The sequence below is a fragment of the Astyanax mexicanus genome, chromosome 8 (assembly GCF_023375975.1).
Source record: "Astyanax mexicanus isolate ESR-SI-001 chromosome 8, AstMex3_surface, whole genome shotgun sequence".
Taxonomy (NCBI): Eukaryota; Metazoa; Chordata; class Actinopteri; order Characiformes; family Acestrorhamphidae; genus Astyanax; species Astyanax mexicanus.
In genome coordinates, this window is record NC_064415.1 from 19,155,359 (window position 1) to 19,181,432 (window position 26,074).

General features: G+C 36.0%; 1 protein-coding gene across 4 annotated transcripts in view; it reads left to right on the plus strand.

Moving 5' to 3' along the window:
* The window catches only part of arhgap36 (Rho GTPase activating protein 36), a 70,212-nt gene that overhangs the window by 35,814 nt on the left and 8,324 nt on the right, over positions 1-26,074 (plus strand). For all 4 annotated transcript variants that reach the window (XM_007242022.4, XM_049482901.1, XM_007242024.4 and 1 more), the window contains 4 exons: positions 92-248; positions 8,010-8,078; positions 19,589-19,890; positions 24,682-24,883. In XM_007242022.4, coding sequence (XP_007242084.2) covers positions 92-248; positions 8,010-8,078; positions 19,589-19,890; positions 24,682-24,883 — 730 coding nt within the window. The remainder of the gene's footprint in view (positions 1-91; positions 249-8,009; positions 8,079-19,588; positions 19,891-24,681; positions 24,884-26,074) is intronic.

A 26,074-nucleotide genomic window follows, 5' to 3' on the forward strand; every position in this document is an offset into this window, starting at 1 on the left:
CTCAGCTTTCTTCTGTGGAACATTTATCATCTCACCAAACACTCATTAACTTACCATTAACATACAGTATTTCTCTTTCTTTCTCTTTTAGGGTGACCACACGTGGGCCACCATGTTGGGTCAGAGCGTGAAGTTGCAGCCGGTGGCCATTCAGAGCCTGTCGGAGCTGGAACGAGCTCGTCTGCAGGAGGTGGCTCTCTATCACTTAGAGGAACGTGACCTGGACTTCAAAATCCGTATCCCAACAGGTACCTGCCCCTACACGTCACAGAGACAGAGTTCAAGTTCAAACCATTGCCAAAATGTTTATTATTTTTGTGTCAACATTAAAATCTGGGTAATGTGACCATACAACAATAGTCACAAATAACAATACTTACAACAGTAATAATCATTGTTAAATAACATTAACAAATTACTAAATTGTTTTAAAAATGCATAATAATGTTGTAAACAATAATGAATTGACACATAATGGCATAATTTATCTAGTGTCAGGTAATAATTACTTAAGACATTTTGTCATAATTACTGTACATTAATGTTTATGTATATATATATATATATATATATATATATATATATATATATATATATATATATATATATATATATCATTGCAAAGTGTTGCCAAAATGTAGTAGTATCTACAATACCACACCATTTTGATGCACACAGTATGCAAAATACTGAATACCTCTGTTGATTTTTAACTTGAAAGATACAAGTCATGTATATTTATTTACAAAAAAACATTAAAATAAGTTTGTATATCCCACATTTTGCAAAATAAGAAGGAACTGTGCATTACATTTTGTTAAAGTCTGTATTTAAAAATAAGTATTCGGTCTTATTTTCATTTAGGAAATCAACTCACAGTAAGAAGTCGCCAGTTTAAAGTACAACCTCCACATGCTGGGGTCAGATTTAATACAGTGTTACAAGTAAATACCTAAAGTACGATGACCCAAGTGCAAGAACCCCCCCCCCCCCCCCCAGCAGAAATTCAAATTAATTTATTTATTAAATGTTTAAATTTACAACATAATCGAAATTTGTCATAGTTAATAATGAATAATGATATAAACATTCTATAAACTTTATTATTTGGATATTTATACTTTTATTTATTTAAGCTGTAAATTAATCTGGTTTAAATTGCATAAAATTGTACTGAAACTGTGTTTGCAATCACATCACATTACAATCATGTAGATATTTAACTTAACTTTACCTTCCATGAATTAAATATCTTTAAAAATAATCATAATCCTTAATATAATAGCACAATTATAAAAATATTCAGATACTGAAATATAAAGTATATATATATATAAAGTAATATAAATATAAAGTTTAAATAGATATATTAAAATAATAACAAAACACTTTTTTTGTCTCATTCGCGATAATAGGCTCTCCTTGCTATGTGAGCACAATAGGCAATGCAAATCTGAAATTTACATTAGGAAAAAAGAGAGTCATCATTTTATAGAGCAAATGTCTTTTGGAACAAACTGAAACACATTTATCCTTTTTTTCATGCAGTCTAATATGCAGGCCAGCTTTGTGATACTGGATTTCTGTTCAGAGGTTTAAAAAATGTGACAGTTTGTGTTGTTTGAACTTGAATAACCATCATGCATAGAGCCTCAAATGCTGCATGGTAATTTCTGGACGTTGACCAAAACGGTTAGAGCTGACTGGAACTTGTTGAAAGCACAGTAAACCCTCATAAGACCAGTCCACAGTGGATTCATCAAATTCCAAGGGGACAGTAAATCTAGTGGATTCTGTGTTGGAGGGAGAAAGGCGTCTGCATGTGTGTGTGTGTGTAAAAGAGACGGAGAGAGGGATGAGGAGAGAAAAAGAAGGAAAAAGGAAAAAGAAGGGTTCAGGAAAGAAGAGGAGTTAGTGTCTGCAGTGTATGTTGTTACATAAGTGTCCAGCATAGCTGGATCGTGGACGCTCACACACTGTGCTAATGAAACATCATATGAGGTCAGTAGTTATCTCTTTTCTGTGGAAAAAGGACATGTTCTTTTCTTTGGCTCTAAGAAGGAGATGTGTGACTTGTCTTCTTAAGAATAAAGGTAATTTTGTTTGTTCTTTGAGCCCTGCCATCTTTATAGAACCAAACATGGTTCTTCTGTCTTTGCTCAATGAATTAATAACACGTTTAAAGACAATATTCATTAAAAAGCATTGGAAGGGATTTGCATATTTTACCTCTACATTACATAATATCATTCATGAAATCAGCAGAAATCTTAGTTTGTAAAGCACTCAAGCTGAGCAACTGTAATCTTAAATTCCTCAGACAGCACTGCATCAGGAACTACCATGAAACTATAGCTGATAGAACCACATGGGCAAGAGATACTTTAGAAAACATTTGTCAAACACTACAATATAATAGATTTACATAGCTACTAATAACTTTACTGCATCTGGAATTGACTAAACCACAGTGGAAACATGTCTTGTGTTCAGAGAAATTAAAAATATTTTTTGGAAGAAAGTTGAGTGCCATGGTACAGTGTCATGGCAGTGTTATCGCAGTATATTATCACCAAAATTCACACTCAATCACTCAATAAATCAGTCAATCAATCAATCTTTATTTCCACTCACTAATACATTGAGGGTAAACCTCATTTTTAGTGCATTTACAAAGTTAAAGGGACTGAAAAATAAATTTACATGGTAAAAGCAAGCAAATAATATAAGATTTAATTAAGAAGAAATAAAATAATTCAGAATAGACAGGCTAAAATGTAAAGCAATAAAAGAAAGAGATAAATAATTATAATAATAAAATATGAACACAATTAAAAAAATAGAGAGCTAAAATAATACCAACATTATAAAAAGGTAAATGATAGAACTAAAATAAGGTTTAAAAAGTATAAAAAATAAAAGGACAACATAATTGAAATAAAAAGGTCAAAAAGTGACCAGTAATAAAACAAGTAAAAGGATGAAAGGCATAAAATAAATAAAAAGGCTAAAAAGGTAAAACGTAAAGTTAGATAAATAAGACAAAATAAATAAAAAGGTAAAAGACAAAACTCAACTAAAACAATTACAGGCTGTCTAAAGGTGCTGTAAGACACTAAGGTCCTGCAGAAATGAATGTATAATAATAAATTACCTATCTTTTTTGATTTGGGTTTGTATGTTCATGTTTATTGTATTTGAAGCAGACTACTTTTATTATTTATGTTCCTAAATATTTTCAACATTTTAAAAGAGCCAAACCAAAACACATGAAACACAAGTGTTTTTTATAAGAAAACAACAATATGGAATTTGTGTTCCCCATTTTTTCCCACAGTTCTGTGTGGCCTCTATTCACTTCAGTTGTTTATGAAGTCTCAGTGTTTAGTAATTGAGCTCCAAAACACGTGTTAAGTTCTCTTTCACCTCCTGCCAGGCATTACGCATCTGAAGTGCTAAAGCAAGCAATTGCAAGCTGTTTGACAAGACATGACTGAGTGGAACATCAGCTAAAACTCTGATGAGTGGATCTGAGCTTTAGCTGATCGTCAGGGTTCAGTTTTAATCCAGCACTTTAGCTGAACCCTAAGAGAAGAGGTCATCGGACTGTGTGGGAATATTTTACGGAACACTCTATCATCCCCAAGGAGGAATACATCAAGAATCTCAGCACGGTCCCAACAGCCACCTCTGAGGAATCGTTGATGACATGTGCTGATGATATTTTGAGAGCAGATTTGGGTTCAGTGTCACTTTCAGGTCTAAAATTGACCTCAGTGGAGAGGGTCTCCAGGGAGTTTTGGTCATAACTGATGACAGTTTCTCTTATTCTGCTGTTTCCTGGCAGTGTTGGTTTCTAGTTTTTGGTTTATTTTGATGTTGTACTCTAGAGATTTGTGGTTGGTGGTATTTGTTTGCTTTATTGTGTCTATCTGGATAAGACTGGAGCGTGTCCAGGCTCAGTTTATAGACCTTATTTGACTTTGTTTTCGCGTCTTGCACTCTAGCCTGTCAAAATTGCTTCCATGCTTTGTTTTCTCTTTCTAACTTACCTTGGAGTGAACTTTTCTCGATCTCTGCTCTTGTCTCCAGGGCGTTGATGGGGAATTAGCCCATGATGCTTTGACGTGTGGGGAGGGGGAAGGGCCAGTGGCTGTGGAAATAAATTCTCATTTCCTGTAGTCATGGGAATATGACCCCACCCAAAGCTTCTTCACATGGTGCCTGAAGCCCCAGCGTGGTGTTGGAGTCTTTCTCTCCTTCTTGCTCTCTTGCTCTTTCCTTTCTCTGTCTCTCTTTCTCTCTCTCTTTCTCTTTATCCCTCCGGACACATCACTACAGTAGCTCTCTCATGCAGCCTGGACTCCACTCTCCACTCCCGGGAACTCTGTCTCAGCCAATATCTGAGCTCATATCAGGAAAAACCAACAACAGCTATTTTGGCTAGTCTACAGGGATTAGAGTGGCCTTTTTAGTGTGTGTGAAATTGTCCATATGAACTCTGGATGGAGAGCTGAGGATAATTCCAGGAAATAAGTTGCCACGTTTTGTGTATATTTGAGTATATAAGATGCTTAGAGGTTTGAGAAGATTCTAATGAACATATTTAATGAATGATAACAATTACTCAAAGAGTAAGAGTAAGAAGAGTAGGCCTACTTTGCAGCAATGTCGCAAACCCTAATTGGAACCCAGATTGGTTATGTTTACCAGGGAGTGTGTGCCATATCTTTAGTAATAATAATCTAACATATAGCAGTAAAGTATGAAGAACCTTTAAAAGCTCCAAAGAACCACTTAATGTAAACGTACTTTACCAACTTAAAAGTTCTTTACACTCACGCATTTCTAGTGCAAGCATCTGCACCAAAGAAAAGTCTGACTGGTTTAGCTGGTTTACCAGTTTAGTTCTTAACCAGCATAGGGTATACACTTATATTTAATTGGAGCGCCATTAGCTTTGATTGCAGCACACATTCACTGTAGCGTTGTTTAGATAAGCTTCTGCAATGTTACAAGATTTATTTCAATCCAGTGTTGCATAATTTATTCACCAAGATCTTGCAGCAGCATTGATGATGGTAGAGTCTGACCACTGCACAAAGCCTTCTCCATCCAGCACATCCCAAAGATTTTCACTGAGGTCAAGGTCTGGACTCTGTGGTGAACAATCCATGTGTGAAAATGATGATCTCATGCTCCCTGAATCACTCTTTCACAATTCCAGCACCATGAATCCTGACATTATCATATTGGAATATACCCATGCCATTAGGGAAGAACAAATCCAAATCCATTGTTGGAATAACCTGGTCTATATTCAGTATATTCAGGTAGTCAGCTGACCTCATTCTTTCAGCACATACTGTTGCTGAACCTAGACCTGACCAACTGCAGCATCAACCCCACATCATTTATTTAGTTAAATTCAGGCAATGTATTGTTGCTTGAGTTTGATGGTTTAGTTAGTCTACAAGTATGATCATAATCAACCAGCATGATCATGCTTGACTGTACAGCTCAACCTGCATGACCTTTATCACAAAGCGGACCAACTATCATGACCATCAGCACCAAGCTAGTCAAAAATTGTGACCAGTATCACCAAGGTAGTTGACCAGCAAGATCAGTAGTTGATTGGATCATTATGGCCCACATGACCAGCATGCTCAGCATGACCAAATCAAATGCAACATCCACTTCTACAGTTCTGCAAATACAAATATTGGGTCAAAAGCTGGTTAACCAGCTTGCTTATCATTATATGACATATTTTTGCTCAGACCACTGAAGACCATTTTAGACCATCTGAGGCCTGTTTCAAGCAAAAACTGGTCTTGAGCTGTTTTTTTTTTTGCAGGGATGTTTTTTTAATGGAAGCAAAAGTGATTCTTCTGTTGAATTTTAGCTCAAGGAACCAATTGAAGCACCTTTATTTCTGAAAAAGATGGAGACAGGTTTGCGAATGAATCCCACCTGGACCAAGCATCCACTCTTTCACAATTTGGGAACAAGCATCTATTATTTCACAATTTGGGAGTGTATCTTCTAGGGCAGAGTGAGCAATTCTGGGCCTGGAGAGCTGGATTCCTGCACAATTTTGACTCCAAACTCCAGCCTCTGTTGTCCTGTTGCCCAGGGCATCACTCCAAAGAACCCTATTTGGAATAATTTTTAAGCGTGTGCAGTAATTGAGAATGAGGTGCCCTCCTTTAACAACGGATGCTGTAAATTTATCAAATCAGGGTCTAATGAGTTAAAGATATCAGATCAAAACAGTAAAGTGTATTAAATAACATCTCATGTTGCTAAGCTTACTGTCCTCGCGTGGGTTGTATAGACAGTGAAAACCAGTTCCCAACAACATGTGGACAAAGAGCTTTGTGTTCAGAGACTTATTTTTAGTGCCCTCCAGCTGACGAAGGACTGCTCTTTCTCAGGCAACATTCAGGGCTAATAGTGACCAACACAGACACGCAGGAAGTGTTTTTTTTTTTTTTTTTTCATTTAGAGCTAAGCATAGTCTTGGAAATGTTCCTCTCAGTAATGCTAAAAACATTAAAACACTCTTTAACAGTGCTTTAGACTGCTTGCTTTGGCAGGACCCCATTTACAGAGATATTTCACTCATTTTAAAACATCATCCAATAGTAAGTGAACGGTTTAGTTGGCATTTACTTCACATTGTTTGTTTGTGAGTCACAGTGGATTTTTGCAATGTTAGTAATGTAGTGTATTTATCCAACTGCAACCCAACTTAGTCTTTTTGTTTCACATTTTCCTTTTGTGTGAACAGTTGGTTAAACCACCTTTTATTTTGATATGACAAGGTTTCATCACTAATATACACTAAAAAAAGATGTGTTTAGACGTTTGCTGATATAAAACAAATTAATCCATGATAAAACATGTTAATTCTAAAACAGTGATCACAGCTTACATTATTATCACAATATTTAAACTACAACATTTTGCATGAATAAAATGATACATACAGCTCTGGGAAAAAAAAATTAAAAGACCACTTCAGTTTCTATATCAGTTTCTCAGATTTTGCTATTTATATATTTTATTCTATAAACTAGGAACAACATTTCTCCCAAATTACAAATAAAAATATTGTCATTTAGAGCATTTATTTGCAGAGAATCAGAAATGGCTGAAATAACAAAAAATATGCAGATTTTCCAGACTTCAAATAATGCAAAGAAAACAAGTTCATATTAGATTTAAGAGTTCAGAAATCAATATTTGGTGGAATAACCCTGTTTTTAATCACAGTTTTCATGCATCTTGGCATGTTCTCCTCCACCAGTCTTACACACTGCTTTTAGATAAACTTCTGTTGCATAAAATTCAAACAGTTCAGCTTGGTTTGATGGCTTGTGATCATTCATCTTCCTCTTGATTATATTCCAGAGGTTTTCAATTTGGTAAAATCAAAGATACTCATCATTTTTAAGTGGTCTCTTATTTTTTCCAGAGCTGTATATTTGTATGCAGTTATCTGATTTGCTTACAATCACAGGATGTATGTAGTAACAAACACATTATTTATTTAAGATATCAAGTAAGATTATAAACATTATTTTACATTTAAGAATGCTGGTGTGCTTAGTAGGTACAGCAGCTTATTATGTTTGTTTAACCTTCTTTTTTTTCAGTGTTAAAAAACATTTTTTTTCTATTGTGGAAGCCTTTGCTGCAATGATAATACATTTTTATATGTGATTTTTTTTTATGTTACATAATATTCTTCATGCATGTTGGTTCTATTCTGACTTTTCAACACCACAAACTGATCTCAACATCTGAAAAATCTCAGGTTCTGCTTTTTTTATACTCCTGTTTTGACCGTTATATTGAGTGCTTTACTAAATTACATGCGGCTCTACCATTACATTTTTGTATTGGCTGAAGTGTGTTTTCTGGTGGTCCCATTAAGGCCTGTTTTCTTCTCTTTTTGAGATAGCATCTACAAAATGCTCTCTTCTCTGTTCTCCATCCAGAAACTCGCAAGAGGAGGAAATCTCTTCGGAGAAAGTTTGATTCCTTTTCCAAGGAAAAGAAAGAGCGAGGTAAGCACAGACTCTGTTTCTCATTTTCCTGACTGACGTCTCTTGATCTGTAATTCACAGAGAAAACGCTCAGTTTTTGTATGGTGCGTGAATGAGAAGGCCGAGGTTACGTCTCTTTCATGTAGATTAATCGGACTTGACTTAATCTGTCACTTCCCTGCGTTTTCACACCCTCCTCTCTCTTATCAAAACGCATGCTTAACTACAAGTGTTTGAAGTGCACCTCTGCTGAGCTGAACCAGAACTTTAGGACTTACACACATTGTTTGAAAGTCTGCCAGCGCAACACACATTCCTGCTTCATCTTGTCACTCCCGTACAATCACTCTGCTCGCTACAAAATCCCAAACAAATGATTGAAAGATTGAGCTTTAAATTCAGTCCAGATGGTGAAGAGCCTCTGCCCAAGTCTGCCAGTCCATTTGTAAAATTCCACTCTGTTTACACCAGTGACGCTGCTGATCTCTTTTATTATAGATATGTTTATTTTCACAGGTTGAACTTATTCAAATCTGATTTTGTGCCTTAAGGTGAAACAGATCTAATTAGATTCAGATTCAAATTTATTTAGGGTTTTGTGGACTTGCCAATCTGATCATTTTTTAAACCAGATTTGAGTCACTTTGACTATGTTCATTACAAGGACCGTTAATCAATTTAAATTGTTTGCTTGATGGTATACATTCATAACTGGACCTCTGAAACTTATGAGAGGTAAATCCTGCCAAAAATAAAACTGAAATGAAAACACTACAGTGAAAATGCAAATATTGTTTTGCACTTTCTGTTTCTAAACGTGTGAAAACATTATGACATAATTAAAAATGAAAAAAAAAAACCACAATATTTGCAATTACATTTTTTACTTGAGCACTGGTCATATGTGACAAAAGTTTAAATAAAAAATAATAAAGGTTGGAGCGAAAAAAGGCGCTGGGTTATAGCAGGAAATGCTGCACAGTGAACCGAGGCTCGGTGCTAATGTCCCGCAGCCTCAGCAGCCTGCAGACACTTACGTAGCGAAAGAGACCGTACAAAGATTGCTTGTTGATTAGCTAGTGCTAGCTAGCTTAGAAAAGGAAAGCTAACTAGCTTAGCTAGTTAACTAACAAGCAATCTTTGTACGGTCTCTTGAAGATCGGAGGTTCCCGAACGTGGCTGAAGCTGAGGTTGTGGTTCACTAGCAGTGAGCCTTGGTTCACTGTGCAGTTATTTATAGATTTTTTTTTTAATTAGCCGTTTTAATTTAAAATTGACTTTATTACCCACACGGTAATAAAAAGGAAATGGCAGAAAGTTTTTTGATTTGACTTTTTTTGGTCACGTGTGTCCCGTGCTCAAGTAAAAAAAAATATTGCAAATAAAGTGATTTAATTTTGTTTTAAATTTGTCATAATATTTTTACCTATGTTTGGAAAAAGAAAGTGCAAAACAGTATTTGCATTTTCATTTTAGTGTTTTATTTATTTCTATTTTTGTTGCCGGATTTACTTCCCTACCTCCCTGAATATCTGTGTGTAATTTAAATGAATCACATCCATCTCTAAATCTATGCATTGATGCACATTGTTTTGCTGCACTGCTGATGTTATACCAAATTCTGACTTTTTTTAGCAATATTCTATTGGTTGTTGTGATGAACAACTTAATATTAATAATTATTCATAAACAGAGACAAAAATAATTGTAAATTGTGAATAGGTGTAAATTCATGTTGCTTGCTAATGATGACAGCATTAAGCACATGGATATGAACAAAAATATGCATTAAATCTTCTGACCTGACCGTTTACATTTATGTTGCACGCCCACTAATCAGATGCATATCTAATCAAAGAAAATGTTCACACAGCCCTAAAAAAATTTATCTGTGTCACATTAAAGCGGCAAATACTGTTCGAGTAATTTTAACATGTAAACGTAAATTCAGCTTTTCATATCTAACGAATGGGCATGCAATTATAATAATCTGAAATTATACTTTGTATTTTCATGCTATTTCAGTGACAGATTCTATCACAAATTAGACCGATACAGGTTTTTATGATTTTTTTTTTTATGAATGTGAACCATTAAAATAGCCAAATCAGATCTGAGCAAACAATCTGAATTGATAAATGAGACTCTTTTTCTTTCGTGCTCTCTCTGATAGTATAGCATATAGAGAAAGGTAAAGGGATGTCCCTGCTCAAGCTCTGACCCCAGTTAATGAGTGTCCTGCAATAGGTGTGTCCAGCTCCTGGGAAATCTCCAATAGGCTTTTAAGACGGCTACTTAGCCAGCCTTAATGGCCAACAGAACATTGAGTTTTGGCATGGCTTTCTGTGCCACTCTGGGTTTACCGGCTGCAATCTGTGCAGCCATGTGCTGCAGACGCAACCTATATACTGTGCTCTGTGCTCTGCGGCTTTCTCTTGCGTATAGAAACAGTGATTTGACCCATTTTAGTGGGATGTGGTTGACTTGTTTTTTTTTATTTTATTTTCTAACAAAAAGTCTACATCAGATTAATGATGTGTTTTTAAACCATAAAATTGTGTGCAGCTATGCTTGATTAATAATAGATCCCATTGTTCTCTTATATCGAAACTATTCCAGAGAAGAAAACATTGGTAAATGTCACAACCTTTGTGAAGTTTGGTGAATGAAGCCCAGTGTTTACTATGTGTACGCAAGACCTCAGTGACAGCTCGGTCTCTGGCTTTATTCAGTTTTACAGATGTGATTACTTTCCTATTAAATGTATCTGTTTCTCTGAATTTATGTGTCTTAAAGGCAGAGCACACACACTATTCTAGAGAACAACTGAACTCCACAACAAAACTGATGAAAATGTATATATGTGCACTTGCTAGGTAATTAAAGCCTCAAAATAGGTGAAAAAAAAAACAATTCAACTGTAAAGTAAATCCGAAAATTCCCACTATAGTTGTGGGTTTAAGATGACCAGTCTACTAAATGTTCCTGAAAATGGACACTGTAAGACCATTTATTCAACTTTGTGTTTTCAGGGATGAGATTTCATCTTCTAAACTAGCTAAGCAAGAAAGCTACATTAGCAATCTGCTTTAGCTAGGATGTGGGTTAGCAAACTGTTGATGCTAAGCAAACCAAATCAATCACAAACATGAGAAAATAATACTGACATTTGTGACCTATATCTGTTAAACATCACAACACCCTCTGCTGCTGATTGGCTGGAATAGTGTTGTTTGGTCCAACCTGAGACACTTTAATAGTCTCCCATTTACAGAGGAAAGGCTGAGTGCAAATGCTGGACTTGTTCCATTAAGCAAACAGATTTGAAAGGTAGTGAACCATAAGGAAACATCCACTAAAATTTACAAAAAGTGTATGGGATTGACCTGGTAAACATTCAGTAGTAATGGAGATCAACAAGTCCAACAATAAAATGAGAACAATGAAATTCCATTTTGAAAATAAAGAATTCAGACGTTTCCATTTACACTATTTTTAGACTCACATTAGATGGCTCAAGCCTCCTTTTTGCAGCCTCAGGTCCCCTCCTGCGCAACTGCCTCGAGCTAAGCCAATTACACTAACCATGTTTTTAGCTGTCATTGAACAACAACGCCCAGTCTAACTGAATCATGCTCCAAATTCACAACAATGTGAGCTGCTTTTGAAAACTGGCTACTACTGGCTTTTTCCTTGATGACAGTTTTGTCAGATTACAGTCATTAGTATGAACAGTCATTAGTATGAACAGTCATTAGTATGAACAGTCATTAGTATGGATTTGTCAACTGTCACTGAATTTACCTCAATGTACTAATATATAACATGCCATAGTAGCACAATTATTTACAAATGCCAGCAAACTGCAACCAACTTTGTTGATATCTGAAAATACAGCTCTGAAAAAAATAAAAGATCACTCCAGTTTTTGAATCAGTTTCTTTGATTTTGCTATTTATAGGTATATGTCTGAGTAAAATTAACATTGTTGTTTTATTCGATAAACTACGGACAACATTTCTCCCAAATTCCAAATAACAATATTGTCATTTAGAGCATTTATTTGCAGAAAATGAGAAATGGCTGAAATATCAAGAAATATGCAGAGCTTTCAGACCTCAAATAATGCAAAGAGAACAAGTTCATATTCATAAAGTTTAAGAAATCAATATTTGGTGGAATAACCCTGGGTTTTAATCACAGTTTTCATACATCTTGGCATGTTCTCCTCCACCAGTCTTACACACTGCTTTTTACTAACTTTATTTCACCCCTGGTGATAAAAATTCAAGCAGTTCAGTTGATGACTTGTGATCATCTATCTTCCTCTTAATTATATTCCAGAGGTTTTCAATTTGGTAAAATCAAAGAAACTCATCATTTTTAAATAAGTGGTCTCTTATGTTTTTCCAGAGCTGTAGTATATATATATATATATATATATATATATATGGTGTTTTTACATTTAGTCATACTGATTAAACAAACAGGACGATTTTCAATCAGGACTGATCTAGGAGCAGTGAGGTTCATGTGCTCTTTAAAAAACAAAAAAATAAGAACGATATTGATCCTTGGCCTTTCAGACAGTACCAGCTGACCTGGCACTTTAGTCAGGCACCTGGGCACGTGCTGCCAGCCTTGGCTCTCCACGCTGGAGGATAGGGTGTGTGGTGACGAGCCGGATGAAGGGATAGAAGGACACTTGGAAGGAGGAGGGACAGAATGCGTCTAAAGAAGAGTTAATCCCCCTATCCTTCCAGATTATTGGCAGGCCGGCAGCTATTAGGCTAGACTAGACTGACCTGCTGCAGAGCCTTTAACCCCACGAGACTGCTTTAGATAGACACAGAGAAAAAGAGATAGAGATAGAGAGAGAGAGAGGGAGGGAGGGAGGGAGGAAGGGAAGAGGAAGAGGAAGAGAGGAGTGTTGCTGCAGCCGTGCTGCAGGTGGCTTGCCTGCCACAGGTATCGTTTAATCCTGTCCTAGTGCAGCTCCACTGATCTTTCAATGGCAGAACCCTGAAAACACGAGGTGGTTTATTTACAGTCGCCTCCCCATGAGGCAAATCCGCCACTTTCAGCCGAAACTCATTCAGAGAATTCATCTCATTGAAGAAATTCTAATTTGTTACACTTTGTGTGTTATCCCAGCAGGCACCGAATACCATTTCGAAGCCTAAAAGATGTTGTATTGTAATGTTGGATAGATGTTGAATGTGAGTTGCTATTAAAACTAGGTTGATGCCAAAACCCAAAATTGACCCACAATTTTGAAATGTAGCTGGAAATCAAAGTCACATATCCATCAAAAACAAAGACTGGATTAACATCACACTTTAATATTAGATAGATGATGAATTTAGGTTGAAAATCAGTCATATACCCTTTAAAAAAACACTGGGTTTACATCAAGCTTTAGTGTTGGACAGACATTGAGTTCGGGCTGGAAATCAAAGTCAGATTTCAGTTCAAAACCAGCATGGGTTGATTTCAAGCTTCAAACGTTATACAGATGTTATATTTTAGTTAGAAATCCATGTAACATACATCTCTGAAAAAAGTAAGAGACCACTTAAAATAATGAGTGTCTTTGATTTTACCTAATTAAAAATTCTGGAATATAATCTAGAGGAAGATCGATGAACACAAGCCATCAAATCAAGCTGAACTGCTTGAATTTTTGAGGTTATCCAAAAGCAGTGTGTAAGACTGGTGGAGGAGAACATGCCAAGATGCATGAAAACTGTAATTAAAAACCAGGGTTGTTCCACTAAATATTGATTTCTGAACTCTTAAAACATTATGAATATGAACTTTTTTGCATTATTTTTATTTGAGGTCTAAAAGCTCTGCATCTTTTTTTATTTCAGCCATTTCTCATTTTCTGCAAATAAATACTTGGAATTTGGGAGAAATGTCTGTAGTTTATAGAATAAAACATCAATGTTCATTTTACTCAAACATAAACCTATAAATAGCAAAGTCAGAGAAACTGATTCAAAAAATAAAGAGGTCTCTTATTTTTTTTCCTGTGCTGTATCCATTAAAAATAATATTGGTTTGATATAAAGCTCTAATATTAGACAGATGTTGAATTTTGGTAATTTAACACCATGACTTTATCAACCATCAACATATCAGCATTTAAGAATGTTATAAATAAAAAAAATGTTATAAATGGACAAAGGTTTACGAAGTTTAGCAGATGCTGTGTTTTTATGTGATTTCTGGCAGAGAAAAATATCAAAGTCACTGTTCTGTTTCTTAATTAAATTAATGTTGGCATTACACATGGCCCTGACATAAAAATATTGGTCTACATTTAACTAAATAATAATATCTATAATTAACATTGGAAGCTAGCTGGGTTAAGGATGTTCATGCTTTCAGGTATAATACATTTTATAATGAGGCATAATTTATAATACATATTTTATGTGTACAGTAAGCCCATATCAGTTTAATATCTCTCACTTAATGCACAAGAACATAATTTATTTCTAAATTTCTAAACTAATCCCAGTTTTTATTACTAGTAATGCCCTCAAAACTAGGGGCATATAGACTAGTACATGCTTCCCCGACACATTAAAACGTAATACCACTGCAACTAATGCAGCATTAGAGGAAATGCCATCAACCCATGGCTAGCTGTGCTCTCTCAGACTCCGGCTGCTGATGACCTGCAGCATGACCTGGTATTCGAACCAGTGATCTTCAGATTGAAATAACAGCACCTGAGTTCACTCAGTGTACTGGACCACTCTGTATTTATAGGTGCTTTTGTGTGTCTTAATAAGATTCAAGGGTCCAGGATTAAAGCAAACTTAATTTGAGTTTTCTTCTAAGAGGATTAAATGACCGAGAGGAACAAACACTGTTAAACACTGACGCAGGACTGCGGCAAAACTTAAATAATAATGACAGTTTCCATGAGGTCAGTCTAGTGCTGAAGGTACTACATGTAGCTGTTTGTTTGGAACCTCTGGGTGTAAGATGGGCCAGGTAATGGGATTATGATTTGAACCTTTCACCATCTTTATCGTTCTTTCAGTTCAATTGAGTTTAAAGATGTTTAAATCGACTGTGTAAGTTTAATGCAGGTATAATACATGCATCTATTTAATTCATGAAGGTAATTAGTTCACACATTTAATATCGCATGTATTAAAAGCCTTATTTTGAGAATACCAGTGCATCTCAAAAAATATAATATCATTAAAAAGTTACTTTATTTCAGTCATTTCAGTTTAAAATGTGAAACTCCACAGTGTGAAGTTTCCACGATCAGTGGTGGTTTGGAGAGCCATGTTATCTGCTGGTGTTGGTCCACTCTGTTATATTAAGTCCAAAGTCAGTGTAGTGTTTTCCCACAAAATCTTACATCACTTCTTGATTCCCTCTGCATTTTTTCACTGCCCACACTGACAAAAGGACTAATTGGTCTTAAATAATATTAAAATATTCTGAGACACTAATTTTTTAGTTTTTTGAGTTACTGAAATAAAGTCAATTGTCAATGATATTCTATTTTTGGAGATGCATTAGTATACTCTATAACACATAGCCCAAAGAAAACTACAGTAGTTGATTACAGAAACATTGTGCGTGCTGTAAAAATAAAACTTAAAACAACAGTTAGTGACATCAGCAACAGCCTCCAGAGGGCAAGAGTGAAGGTATCACACTCTACTTTTCACAGAAGACTTTATAACCATTCATTTACCTCATGCAGTAGGATAATGACGCAAAACACATAGCCAAAACTACAAAGGAGTCCATCAGGAAATCTCCAAATGTACTCCAGACATAGTCTATGCAGACAGAGGACATGTTACCTGCTAGGAGGAGACTGAAGGGAGTAACCCCCCGCAAAACAAACACCAGCTGAAAGAGGCTGAGTTGAAAGGCTGAAAAATCATCACAAAGACGAATGCAAAAGTTTAGTAATATTAGTGGGTCACAGGATTGATGCAGTTATTGACTTCAATATTACAAAAAAAATGGCATCTTTAAGACGACATAGATTTCACTACATCCAGTGAAAAGTACCGTTCCTAAGACTATTGTTCCCAATCCCACGAAGCACCAGAGTTTTTCTTGTATTTTATTAAAAAATTCAGTTAATTTCTTGAAGAGTAATTAACTTGGAAACATGCACAGTAAAACATGAAAAAACATGAATTAATTGAATTCTCAAATTAATTAGACCAATAAGTCTTTAGGGTGTACTTGTTCAGTTCATCCAGCAGTCAACCTGATTTCATTTAATTAAGGATGGATATTAAAAAAAAACCTGGTATCGGATGGTAACTATAAATAAGGGGCTTCCTCAAAGAGAGCCTTAGAAATAATTAATCTACCACTCTGACAGATAAAAACGTTTTTTTTTTTTGCATTTGTTTGCACATATTTTAATATTTTTCTGAGCAAATAAAAGGTGTAGCTGTTCAGATAAAAAAAAGCTTTAAATAAAATTCCTCACAGCAGTTGGTAGATCCCACAGTTCAGTTAAGAAGATGCTTTATGAGGTAGATATAGTAGTTGTGCTTTAATCTGGTTTGAGGCAGATGTTAAAGGGTTAGTAAAGAAGCAGCTACATGAACACAGTTTGTCCTTTGTTGAACCCAGTAACGGCACTGCGGGTGCTGGGTGGACCAAAGCAGAAGCATGAAGGCTAGCTGATAAAGATGAAACACTTTCCTGTTTGTGCTGGGAAATGAGTGCAGAAGAGATGAGCCCACCAGGATGCTGTGGGAACAAAGGGGTTGAACGTTGCGTCGCTGCGGATTGAACCCTTCATATCGTAGTTTATCTATGCAGCTGAGGTACAATTAAAACACTCCTAATAATATAAATATTTAAAGTCAGACACTTAATTTTTTTTAATAAATATTCCTCGGAAATGTCTGAATCACCAAAACACTTTATTTATAGCCCGATATTTATATTAGAAGGAACTGAATTCTACAAAATACAACAAAATCTTCCAGTAATGTTTTAGTCATATATAAATAATTAAGTGCCAGAAGCTGATGTGCCTCACTCTTTATTGATTATGTAATATTATATTGTATATCATCATAGTCAGGCAAAAACCTTTTGTCTACATCTTTGCTTTAATTTTTACTTTCAACATAAAACATTGCGTCATAATTGTATTCTTAATGTAAAAATGAATTTATATTAATTTATAAACATATTTTATAATTATATTAATTATATTAACTATACAAGATTACTGGAAATAAAAATACATATTTTTCTAATAAAGTTATGAATAATGTTTTTTTTCCCCTTTTTTCTATAAAGTTGCTGTTTTGATGATTTACATATGAGACTTAAAATAGGTCTAATATTTAATCCATTTTATCATTATTCCAGCAAACAGTGGTAAAAACAAAGGATCAGAACTGCATCAGGCTTAAATAGCTGATTCTCAAGTAATTAATATTCACCTCGATCACTTTTGATTCTAATGTAGGTGGTCTGGGAGTATTTGTTTTCACAGTGCATTAATTATTTAGACTACAAAACCAAAAACAAACAAAGAATCTACATTAGCTTGAAATTACAGCTTTTATTTTTTCACTTTAGTGACATAATGTCAATCTTTCAGTTGTTCTTTATGTTGTTTTAAATTTCATGCTGAATAAGCCAATAAAAATGCCTCAAAAGTGCTTTTTTAAACCAACATCTACAGCCATTTAAAATGTTCTTTGCTTCTTCTAAAAAGTTTTTGTATGACAGTGATGTTAAGCACAGAAACACAAAGTCTAAGCAGACCAAGGCTTGAGAAGTTAAAGTGTCCCAAATAACTAGAATATTGTACACTTATAAGTAAGTGTAAATGTTTGTTGGCTAGGTAGTAAAGCTACACTTCTTTAACGCTGGCTGACTTGGTAAGTGCTGTTGTTTACAGAATATATAATATATTGTAAATGTCTGCTGCAGCATTTTAAAATGAGCTGATATGAATGTTACTGTAAATGCCACAGTGTATAAATGACTCGTGTTTGATTGACAGTCTCCTTTCCTGTAGAACGAGCCTGAAAGATAAATGTATTTTTTTTTTCATATCAGTCAGTAGTACCACATCCACAGAGGCTGCTATAAATATAAAAAGGGTAGCACAGAAGGGAGTCATAAATTCATGACTCATTGCTACAAAGTATTTATATATTTGCATGGCTCAGTGCTGCCTGTATATTTTTTTCTGAATAAGTATTTGTTTGTGTTGCTTCATGACTTGTATCAAATATTCCCATCTGGGAGATGACCATAATTTAGGCTGGAAACTTACATCAGCATATGATTTTTCTAAAATAACAACAAAAACATGATGCAGAAAAGAAACTAGTATTTCTTTAACTAAGTAGTAGAGTTTTTTATAATAAAGAATTATAATATTTATTAATTGTCTCCACAAAGACAAAAGCAGATCATCTTCAGTGAGGAGTCCCACGTTTGTTTTGGTGGAGATAACCAAACAATCTGTGTATAGAGGCAAACATAGTTAGCGGCAAGATAAATGTTTTTTTTGTTTGTTTGTTTTTTCACGCATCACATGTCTAGATGGCTTGGTGTCATGATATAGGGTGCAATTTCATATTATGCTAGATCAACTTTGGCCACTTTGAAAGCCCAACTTAATGTTAAAAAGGTTCTGCAAACAGTGCCCGTTCCTTTTTTTGAACGCTTTCTCTTAAGAGCTTTCCTTGATTACACAGATGCTTCTTATTCCTGGGATGCTGTTGGATGTGCTATCAACACACAATCACTACTTTAAATCTGCAGGAACTGTATAACACTCCTTGGAAATTTCAGTATTACAAGGCTTTATACCCTCCCATTTATCATATGGCATTTGGCATGTTTTTTTTTCTTTTTTCAAATTTTTATCCCATTTTCTACCCAATTTACGCAACACACTTATTAGGACTCCCCTATCACTAGTAATACCCCAACACCAGGAGAGAGAAGACTAGTCATCGCCTCTTTTCTGAGCTGCTGCTGATGTAGCATTGCCGAGTAGCATCACAGTGCACTCGGAGGAAAGTGCAGCGACTCAGTTTTGATACATCAGCTCACAGACGCCTTATGCAGATCGACATCACCCTTTGGAGTGTTGTGGGGAGAGAGCGCTATCTACCACTCTGGTAGCTGATGGCAAGCTTCATGAACAGGATTTGAACCGGCTGGATTTGATCTCCTGATCATAGTGGCAGCACTTAGCGCACTGGACCATTTTGAACCCCCGGCATGGTGGTTTTAAGCTCATGTGTGGCTGCTTCAGAACAACCTGTTATATTGGCAGTTTGCCTGTTTCTATGGTGATTGCACAAACTGTCCATGCCTGTCCAACTAAATGCCTGTATTAGAAATGGTTGCACCATTATATAGCTGAACTTACCCAGTAAAAGAAGGGCTACTATTTGCTAACTGCATCTCATTTCCTTGGACTAAGAAGTGACAGAAAGTGTAATCTCTTCGTCTATCTATGTATAATGCTCTTTGTTCTTTTCTAGAAACAGCCTCCAAGGCGTTTGGGATCCCACTGTCTCAGGTGATCGCTAATGACCGTGCCTACAAGCAGCGCCAGGATGCTCTGAAGGAGAGCCGCAGGGACTGTCTGGAGTTGGAGGCCAGTGTCATGCGCTTCCGGGCAGAGAAATGCCAGCAGAATGGAAGCAGAGTGCCAAGCAACAGAGCCACGGGCCCTGCAGCCTCCTCCTCTTCATCATCATCCTCATCGTCATCAGTGCTGGAGCTCCACAACAAGCCCCTGTCCCCCACCTTCCTGGACAACAGCTCCCGCAGTCACAGACGGGTAAGAGACTGTCAGTGTTCTGCTTTACGTATCACGCTCTACAGCCCATGACTCAACTCACCTTATTTAACTCTTTCTGTGACACAGTAACACAGCTTAGCATATGCACTGATGGTCCTACAGAATTGTCAGTTCAAAACACTGGACTAAATATTCATACTTTTCTAGCTTGCGGCCCACTTATCCCACCACAAAATGTTCTGCAACCCACACAAAACAATGTAATCGATCATTTCAAAAACATTTACAATTCATTACAGTCATTGTAGCTCATCAGATAATTGATACGCTTGAATTTCCTTAAGATTTTTTTATTGTAAAATACATTGTTTTTAACCATTTATCCATGATGGCTAAAACTACAATTACACTTAGACTCATTGCTAGTTTTTGTCGGTCAAATGACTTTACTATGCCAGACCAATCAATGAGCTTAAGCTAAATAACATTGAAAAAAATCTATAAAAAGCTAGAATACTGTAAAAATAAGTCTTTAAATAGCTAAACAATTCAGTGTTAACTTATTTTGACTGTTACCTTAAATGTGTAAATTGTAATTGAGAAGAGTTTTACATTTGGAAATAGTGATAAGAGTGTTGTAGAGTCCAAAAACATTTGGTTAAATAGTCAAATGCAAATTTACCCTATAGAGCAGTGTCCAAAAACATTTGACTAAATGTTGAAATCCAAAAACTTTTGGCTAAAAAGTGGAATGCAAATGTATTAGCTAATAGAGCAGTGTCCAAAAAACATTTGACTAAATGTCGACGTCCAAAAACTTTTGGCTTAATAGTGGAATTCAAATACACTTGGATAATAGAGTTGCTTGCAAAAACATTTTTCTAAGTGGTCTAAAAAGTCTAAAAACGTTTGGATAAATAGTGGCATAAGAGAGAAAGAATGAGAGAAAGGGAGGAGAGAAAGAGAGAGAAAGAAACAAGTAGAGAGAGAGAGAGAGAGAGCGAAAAGTAGAAAGAGAGAGAGAGGCCAAGGGGGGAAAATTTGTACAATAATATTACAAAAACCATAAATCAGATAATTTAAACTATGAGTATACCAGTTTTCCCCTTCTAGATAAAATGTGATCCATTTGAAATTCATTACCAAACGTGACCATACACTTTTAAACTGATTCCTATGAGAAAAATCAGATGTAAGAAAACCGTACAAATTCCAAAAAGCACAAGCAATGTGATTCAGTAAAGGTCCTACAGCCCAGCAGTAGTGTCATGGTCATAACTTGACAGCCGTAGGAGGAGTAGCATAAAAAATGCTAATAGAACAATAGTAAGAAATAGAAGAAGAAGATTAAGAAGGTCAGGAAAAGCCAACTTTATAATATTTTATCTTTCAAATGATTAACACAATATCTGTCACATCATATATAACACTTGTTTGGCTATCTACACAAATAATAAAAGGATTTTTACTTAGCAAAACAGTCAAAAAAGAGCTGCATTTTTGTCTAACAGCCCACTAGAAGTATCACTGTGGCTTTCAGGTTGAATACCCAGGTCTAGGGTACAGAGGAAGAGACTGAAGCAAAGTAATGACCTACAATAGCGGACTCTGATACTGGCACAGTCTGTGCAGGGTGTGAAATGTCTGTGGAATGTTCAAGAGCAGATCATGAAGATCTCAGAATACCCAAAGCCTTAGGAGACTAGGGACAGGCTGTGTTTGTATGTTTATTTGAGATTCATTTATAGGAGTCTGTGGGCGTGTGTGTACTCATTCGTGTGTGTGTGTGTGTGTTTGTGTGTGTGTTTATTTTTATAGTGTCTGTGGTGGGTGGTAATGTTGCGCTGCATGTCCTGAAGGCACAGAGGTTAAACTGCTAGCGTGGCACAGATGTTTTCCTTTATCTGTGTTTGCTTTATTAAATCTAGACTTGATTATTTAATGTAGTGGAGGACCTTCTCCTTCCCATCCGCTGAACCAGAAACCCTCTGTACACACAGATAGCAGAAATCTAAATTTAAATCAGATATGAATCTTTAGAAATAACTCTGGTAAAGTAAATACAAATAATGGGTTATATGGAGACATTTGGATGAGATAGTATCATCTTTGTGTTTGTAATGCAAAAGCAACATGTGTAAATACATTCTAGCTAAACAAAAGTAAAAGTTTTTAAAATTTTAAAATAAAAGTTTTATTTTAACAGATTTTGTCTTGCCACCTTCACAACTTCACAACTTTTTGTGTTTCTTTAAGTGTTTAGCTAAAAAGAAGATTTTGACCTAAATATGTCAAAAGGCAGGTAATGTACTTATCTAACATATTTGAGAGCTGCAAAGTCCTTTAAGTTTTTATTTCTGTTGTTATTTGACGAGAAATGCCATCAGAATTAGAGCTAATCCCTAATGTATTATGTTTTCCAAAAACACTGATATCCACTGTCCCAACTGTTAAGCATGGGGGTGGCAGTATCTTGGGCTGGGGATGCTTTCCTTCCTTGGGATGAATGTAAAGTAATTTCTGGATTGTACCAGAAATCTGAAGCTTAAGCATGAATGGGTCATGCAGCAAGACACTGACCCTAAGCATACAAGCATAGTTGTCTTGTAGCACAGGGATGATGTGCAGATGTGCAGTGTCCGTTTTTTATTTTTATTTTTTCCGGTTTTTTTTTTAGCTTTATGGGCCTGCTGTTGAGGAAAAGCCCTACATAAACTTCATTCAGGAATTCTTGACCCTGTGTACATTCCTGTTTATGTGGCGGAACTGGTGGGCATATTGCAACCACCTCTACACGGGCTGCTTCCCTAAAGGCCAAGCTAATAAAAAAAGAAGAAAAGTCAAAGATTGGTCCTAATTCATCAACCGTACTTAAGAAGAAAAATCTAAACCCTAAACCATATTTTATTTCCATTAATAGCTGAAATGTGTTCCTCTAAAGTAATAAAACATTCCCGTCCTGGTTAACATTTTATAAACATTCCTTAACCTTTAAAAAATACTTTTATTGTGGTATATTGTGGTAGTTTCCACTTCTGCAGCGCCCTCTCAGATTCATCTGTGCTATAGTCGTGGATGACGAGTCCATGTACGTTGGTACACAGACACATAACAATATGCAGATCAGACAGTCAATAATATCGCCCCTGCTGACATCCAACCATCTGCGGCTCACTGCTTTTAAGAGGCACACTGCTGCTGTTGCAGCTCAGCCAATAAGCTCTCCCTCCTGCCCTGCCTCTAAACCCATACATCACCCAGTGATGGCATTTTTTAAATTTGAGCTGAGGAAAGCAAAATTTGAGTCAGCAAAAATCAGAGGTTTGAGCCAATTTACAATCCAGTTAAATGGGTTTTAAAAAGATTCTGAAATTCACCAGTGTTTTCTTGGGATTTGGGATTTTTTAGAAAGATATTGGGGAATGAGGCCCATTGAAGCTGTATTCTTCCTTGCTCCATTTCTTGTAAGTTAATGTCTAGGTGATTTGGATGCTTTTCATTAATAACAAAAAAACACTTCAAAATATTATTCTGTGATAGGAAAAAAAATGAAAAGCAGTGAAATAAATATATGACAATATCATTTAAAATAATACTTTTCTCAGGTCTATCATGTGAGATAACGCTGTTGGGAAGTGTACTGTCCCGGATGGCTGAAGTTGGTCCTGTGTAGATTAAACCAGGTTAGGTTACTGTGTTGCAGCCGTGCTCAGCATGACTACAGACTATCTCTCCCTGGGTCTTCTGCCCAGCAAGGAACCATCCAGATACACCCATCCAGCCAAATCCCACACTGCCCAAACCCTGCCCTGAGAACCGGAGGAGAGAAAGGACAGAGTGTAGAAATAGTGACTCACTGATATGACAGCTGAAGAGCTCTAATGAAAAACTTGTTTACATTCTGGAGCATGAACTAGCCTGTGACTATAAAAGGATTTACAGTAATTGCATGCTAATGTACTTTCCATTGCCTTTTCTCTCAACCAGCCACTTACACAGTGAAATCTGTGCTGGGGAGTAACCGCAACTACAATTAGATACAATAACTGGCACCGGAGAAAATAGAGTTCTTGCAAAGTTGCCACTGGCTTTGTAGACAATTTGCAAAAGAAATAACTTAAGATATATTCTTGAAAAGTCATTTTGAGATTTTGTCAATAGGCAACATATGGCAATATATTTGTGGGAATGTACTCATCCAGCACTGAAAAAAACAAACCAAACAAACCAAAATGTTCAGTATTTACTCTAATTTACACTCTGGAAAATTCACCAGCAAAAAATGGCAAAAATACACTGTTTATCAAACTGTGTCATGTGATTTTACAAAATTATCTGTTGAAGTGGCATACATGCATTATCTACTTTTAACAGCTTTTAGATGGCAATGTTAACAAATCTAAGTATTTTTTTATTTAAAAGGTTCCACTTGCAGGATGAAACAATTACTTTGCTCACTTTGCTGATTGTTTTAAGTTCATGTAACTTTTTGTAAGTAATGTTAGTTAATTACATTTTACAGTATACTTAGGAAAAGGGTTATTGTGTACCTTATCTCTAGTTAGTGTCAGGCTCACAATTATGTTGGGCTTTGGAAGTTCTGAGTGAATGACTAAGCACTTTGGTAAATCAATCTGAATAAGAGCACTTCTAAATGCCATAAATATAAATCTACTGTAAATGAATTCACACATCTGTATCATCAGATGCCAAAAAAATGAATGTGCAAAAAATGAATGTGCATTTTCTCTTCTTCTTCCATGATACTTGTTATGTCATGATCGCTCAAATGATTTCTCTAATTATTTCTTTCTCTCTCTATTTTTTTAGGGCGGAATGTCAGTGGACTCGATATCAGACTTGGTGGAGAGTCAGTCCAGGTTGCTGGAGGCTCTGCAGCTCTCTCACCCTAATGAGCTGGAGATCAAGAAGACGTCCACTGGCCGCACACAGGCTAAACTGAGCCTGAACCCCATCTACAGACAGGTGCCCCGGGTCATGGAGCGCTGCTGTCAGCACATCCTCACCTACGGTAGGTCTTACTGCAAAAACACACACACAAACACACACACACGGTAAAATAGAAGCAGTGCATGTACAGAAATGTTAGTCTTCACTCAGCCTACTTAAATGATTTAGATCTGATAAACTGTGGACAGATTTGAGTTGGTGTTGATCTCCTATTACACAGGTTATGGACTCAAATCATACTGTGTACTAAAGAGCAGTTCATGTATTAGTGAAAAAACATGTAATCATTATGTATAGTTTCTAGTAATTTCACAACACACCTTATTTAGCAAATAAAGGATTGTACATCATATGGACAAAAGTGTTGTGACACTGTATAATTTAAAGGAGAAATCTGGTGTGAAATGGACTTGGGGTTTATTAAAATATGGTAACAAGTACAAACCTTTGTCAAATAGCCCACCTCTGTTCTCCCTCAGCATTGTGAAATAAAGCCATTTTTGCCAATGCTCTTAACATGCAAACAATGCTAGATATTGGGGCATTGCATTATCCATTGCAAAGAAAATACGTTTTTTACACCATTAACAAGCTCAAATTAGTTCCACATTTCATTAGTAGAATTTTACTAAAACTTTAAAAGGGCACAGGTAGTTTATTAGAAACACTGTTTATGGCTTGAGGTAGTTTTCCAGGCGCCGCCATCTTGAAATTAATTAAGTCACAACAAACTAGCTGTGAACTTACAAGTTCTCTCTGCCTTATTTTAAATGTTAAAGCCTTCACAATTCTACCAATGAAGTGTGGAGCTACTTTGAGCTTGTTAATGGTGTAAAAACAGCGATTTCTGTGCATGGGCAAAGCTGTGCCCCTATCACTAGCATTGTTAGCCTGTTGGGAGCATTGGCTAATAGTGCTGTATTTTGGAATGCTGGAGGTGAATGGAGGTGAATCCTTTAATTCAGGTGTCTCTTTCAGTTCAGTTGCGTGATACTATAAAAAGATGCAACCACTGAAGATGGTGAGATTTCTTCCCTTCTTCTGTGAGGGCTATTATTAAAAAGTGGAATCAAAGAATTTAAGAACCACAGCAACTCAGCTACAAAATGAAAGACCATGTAAAGTTACAGAGCAGGGGCTCTAAATGCTGAGGAGCATAGTTCATAGTTCATAGTCTCTAACCTTAACTGTTGGACTCAAAAAAATACAGAGCTCCAGACCTGCTGTCAGAGCTGCAAAGGGGGAACCGACT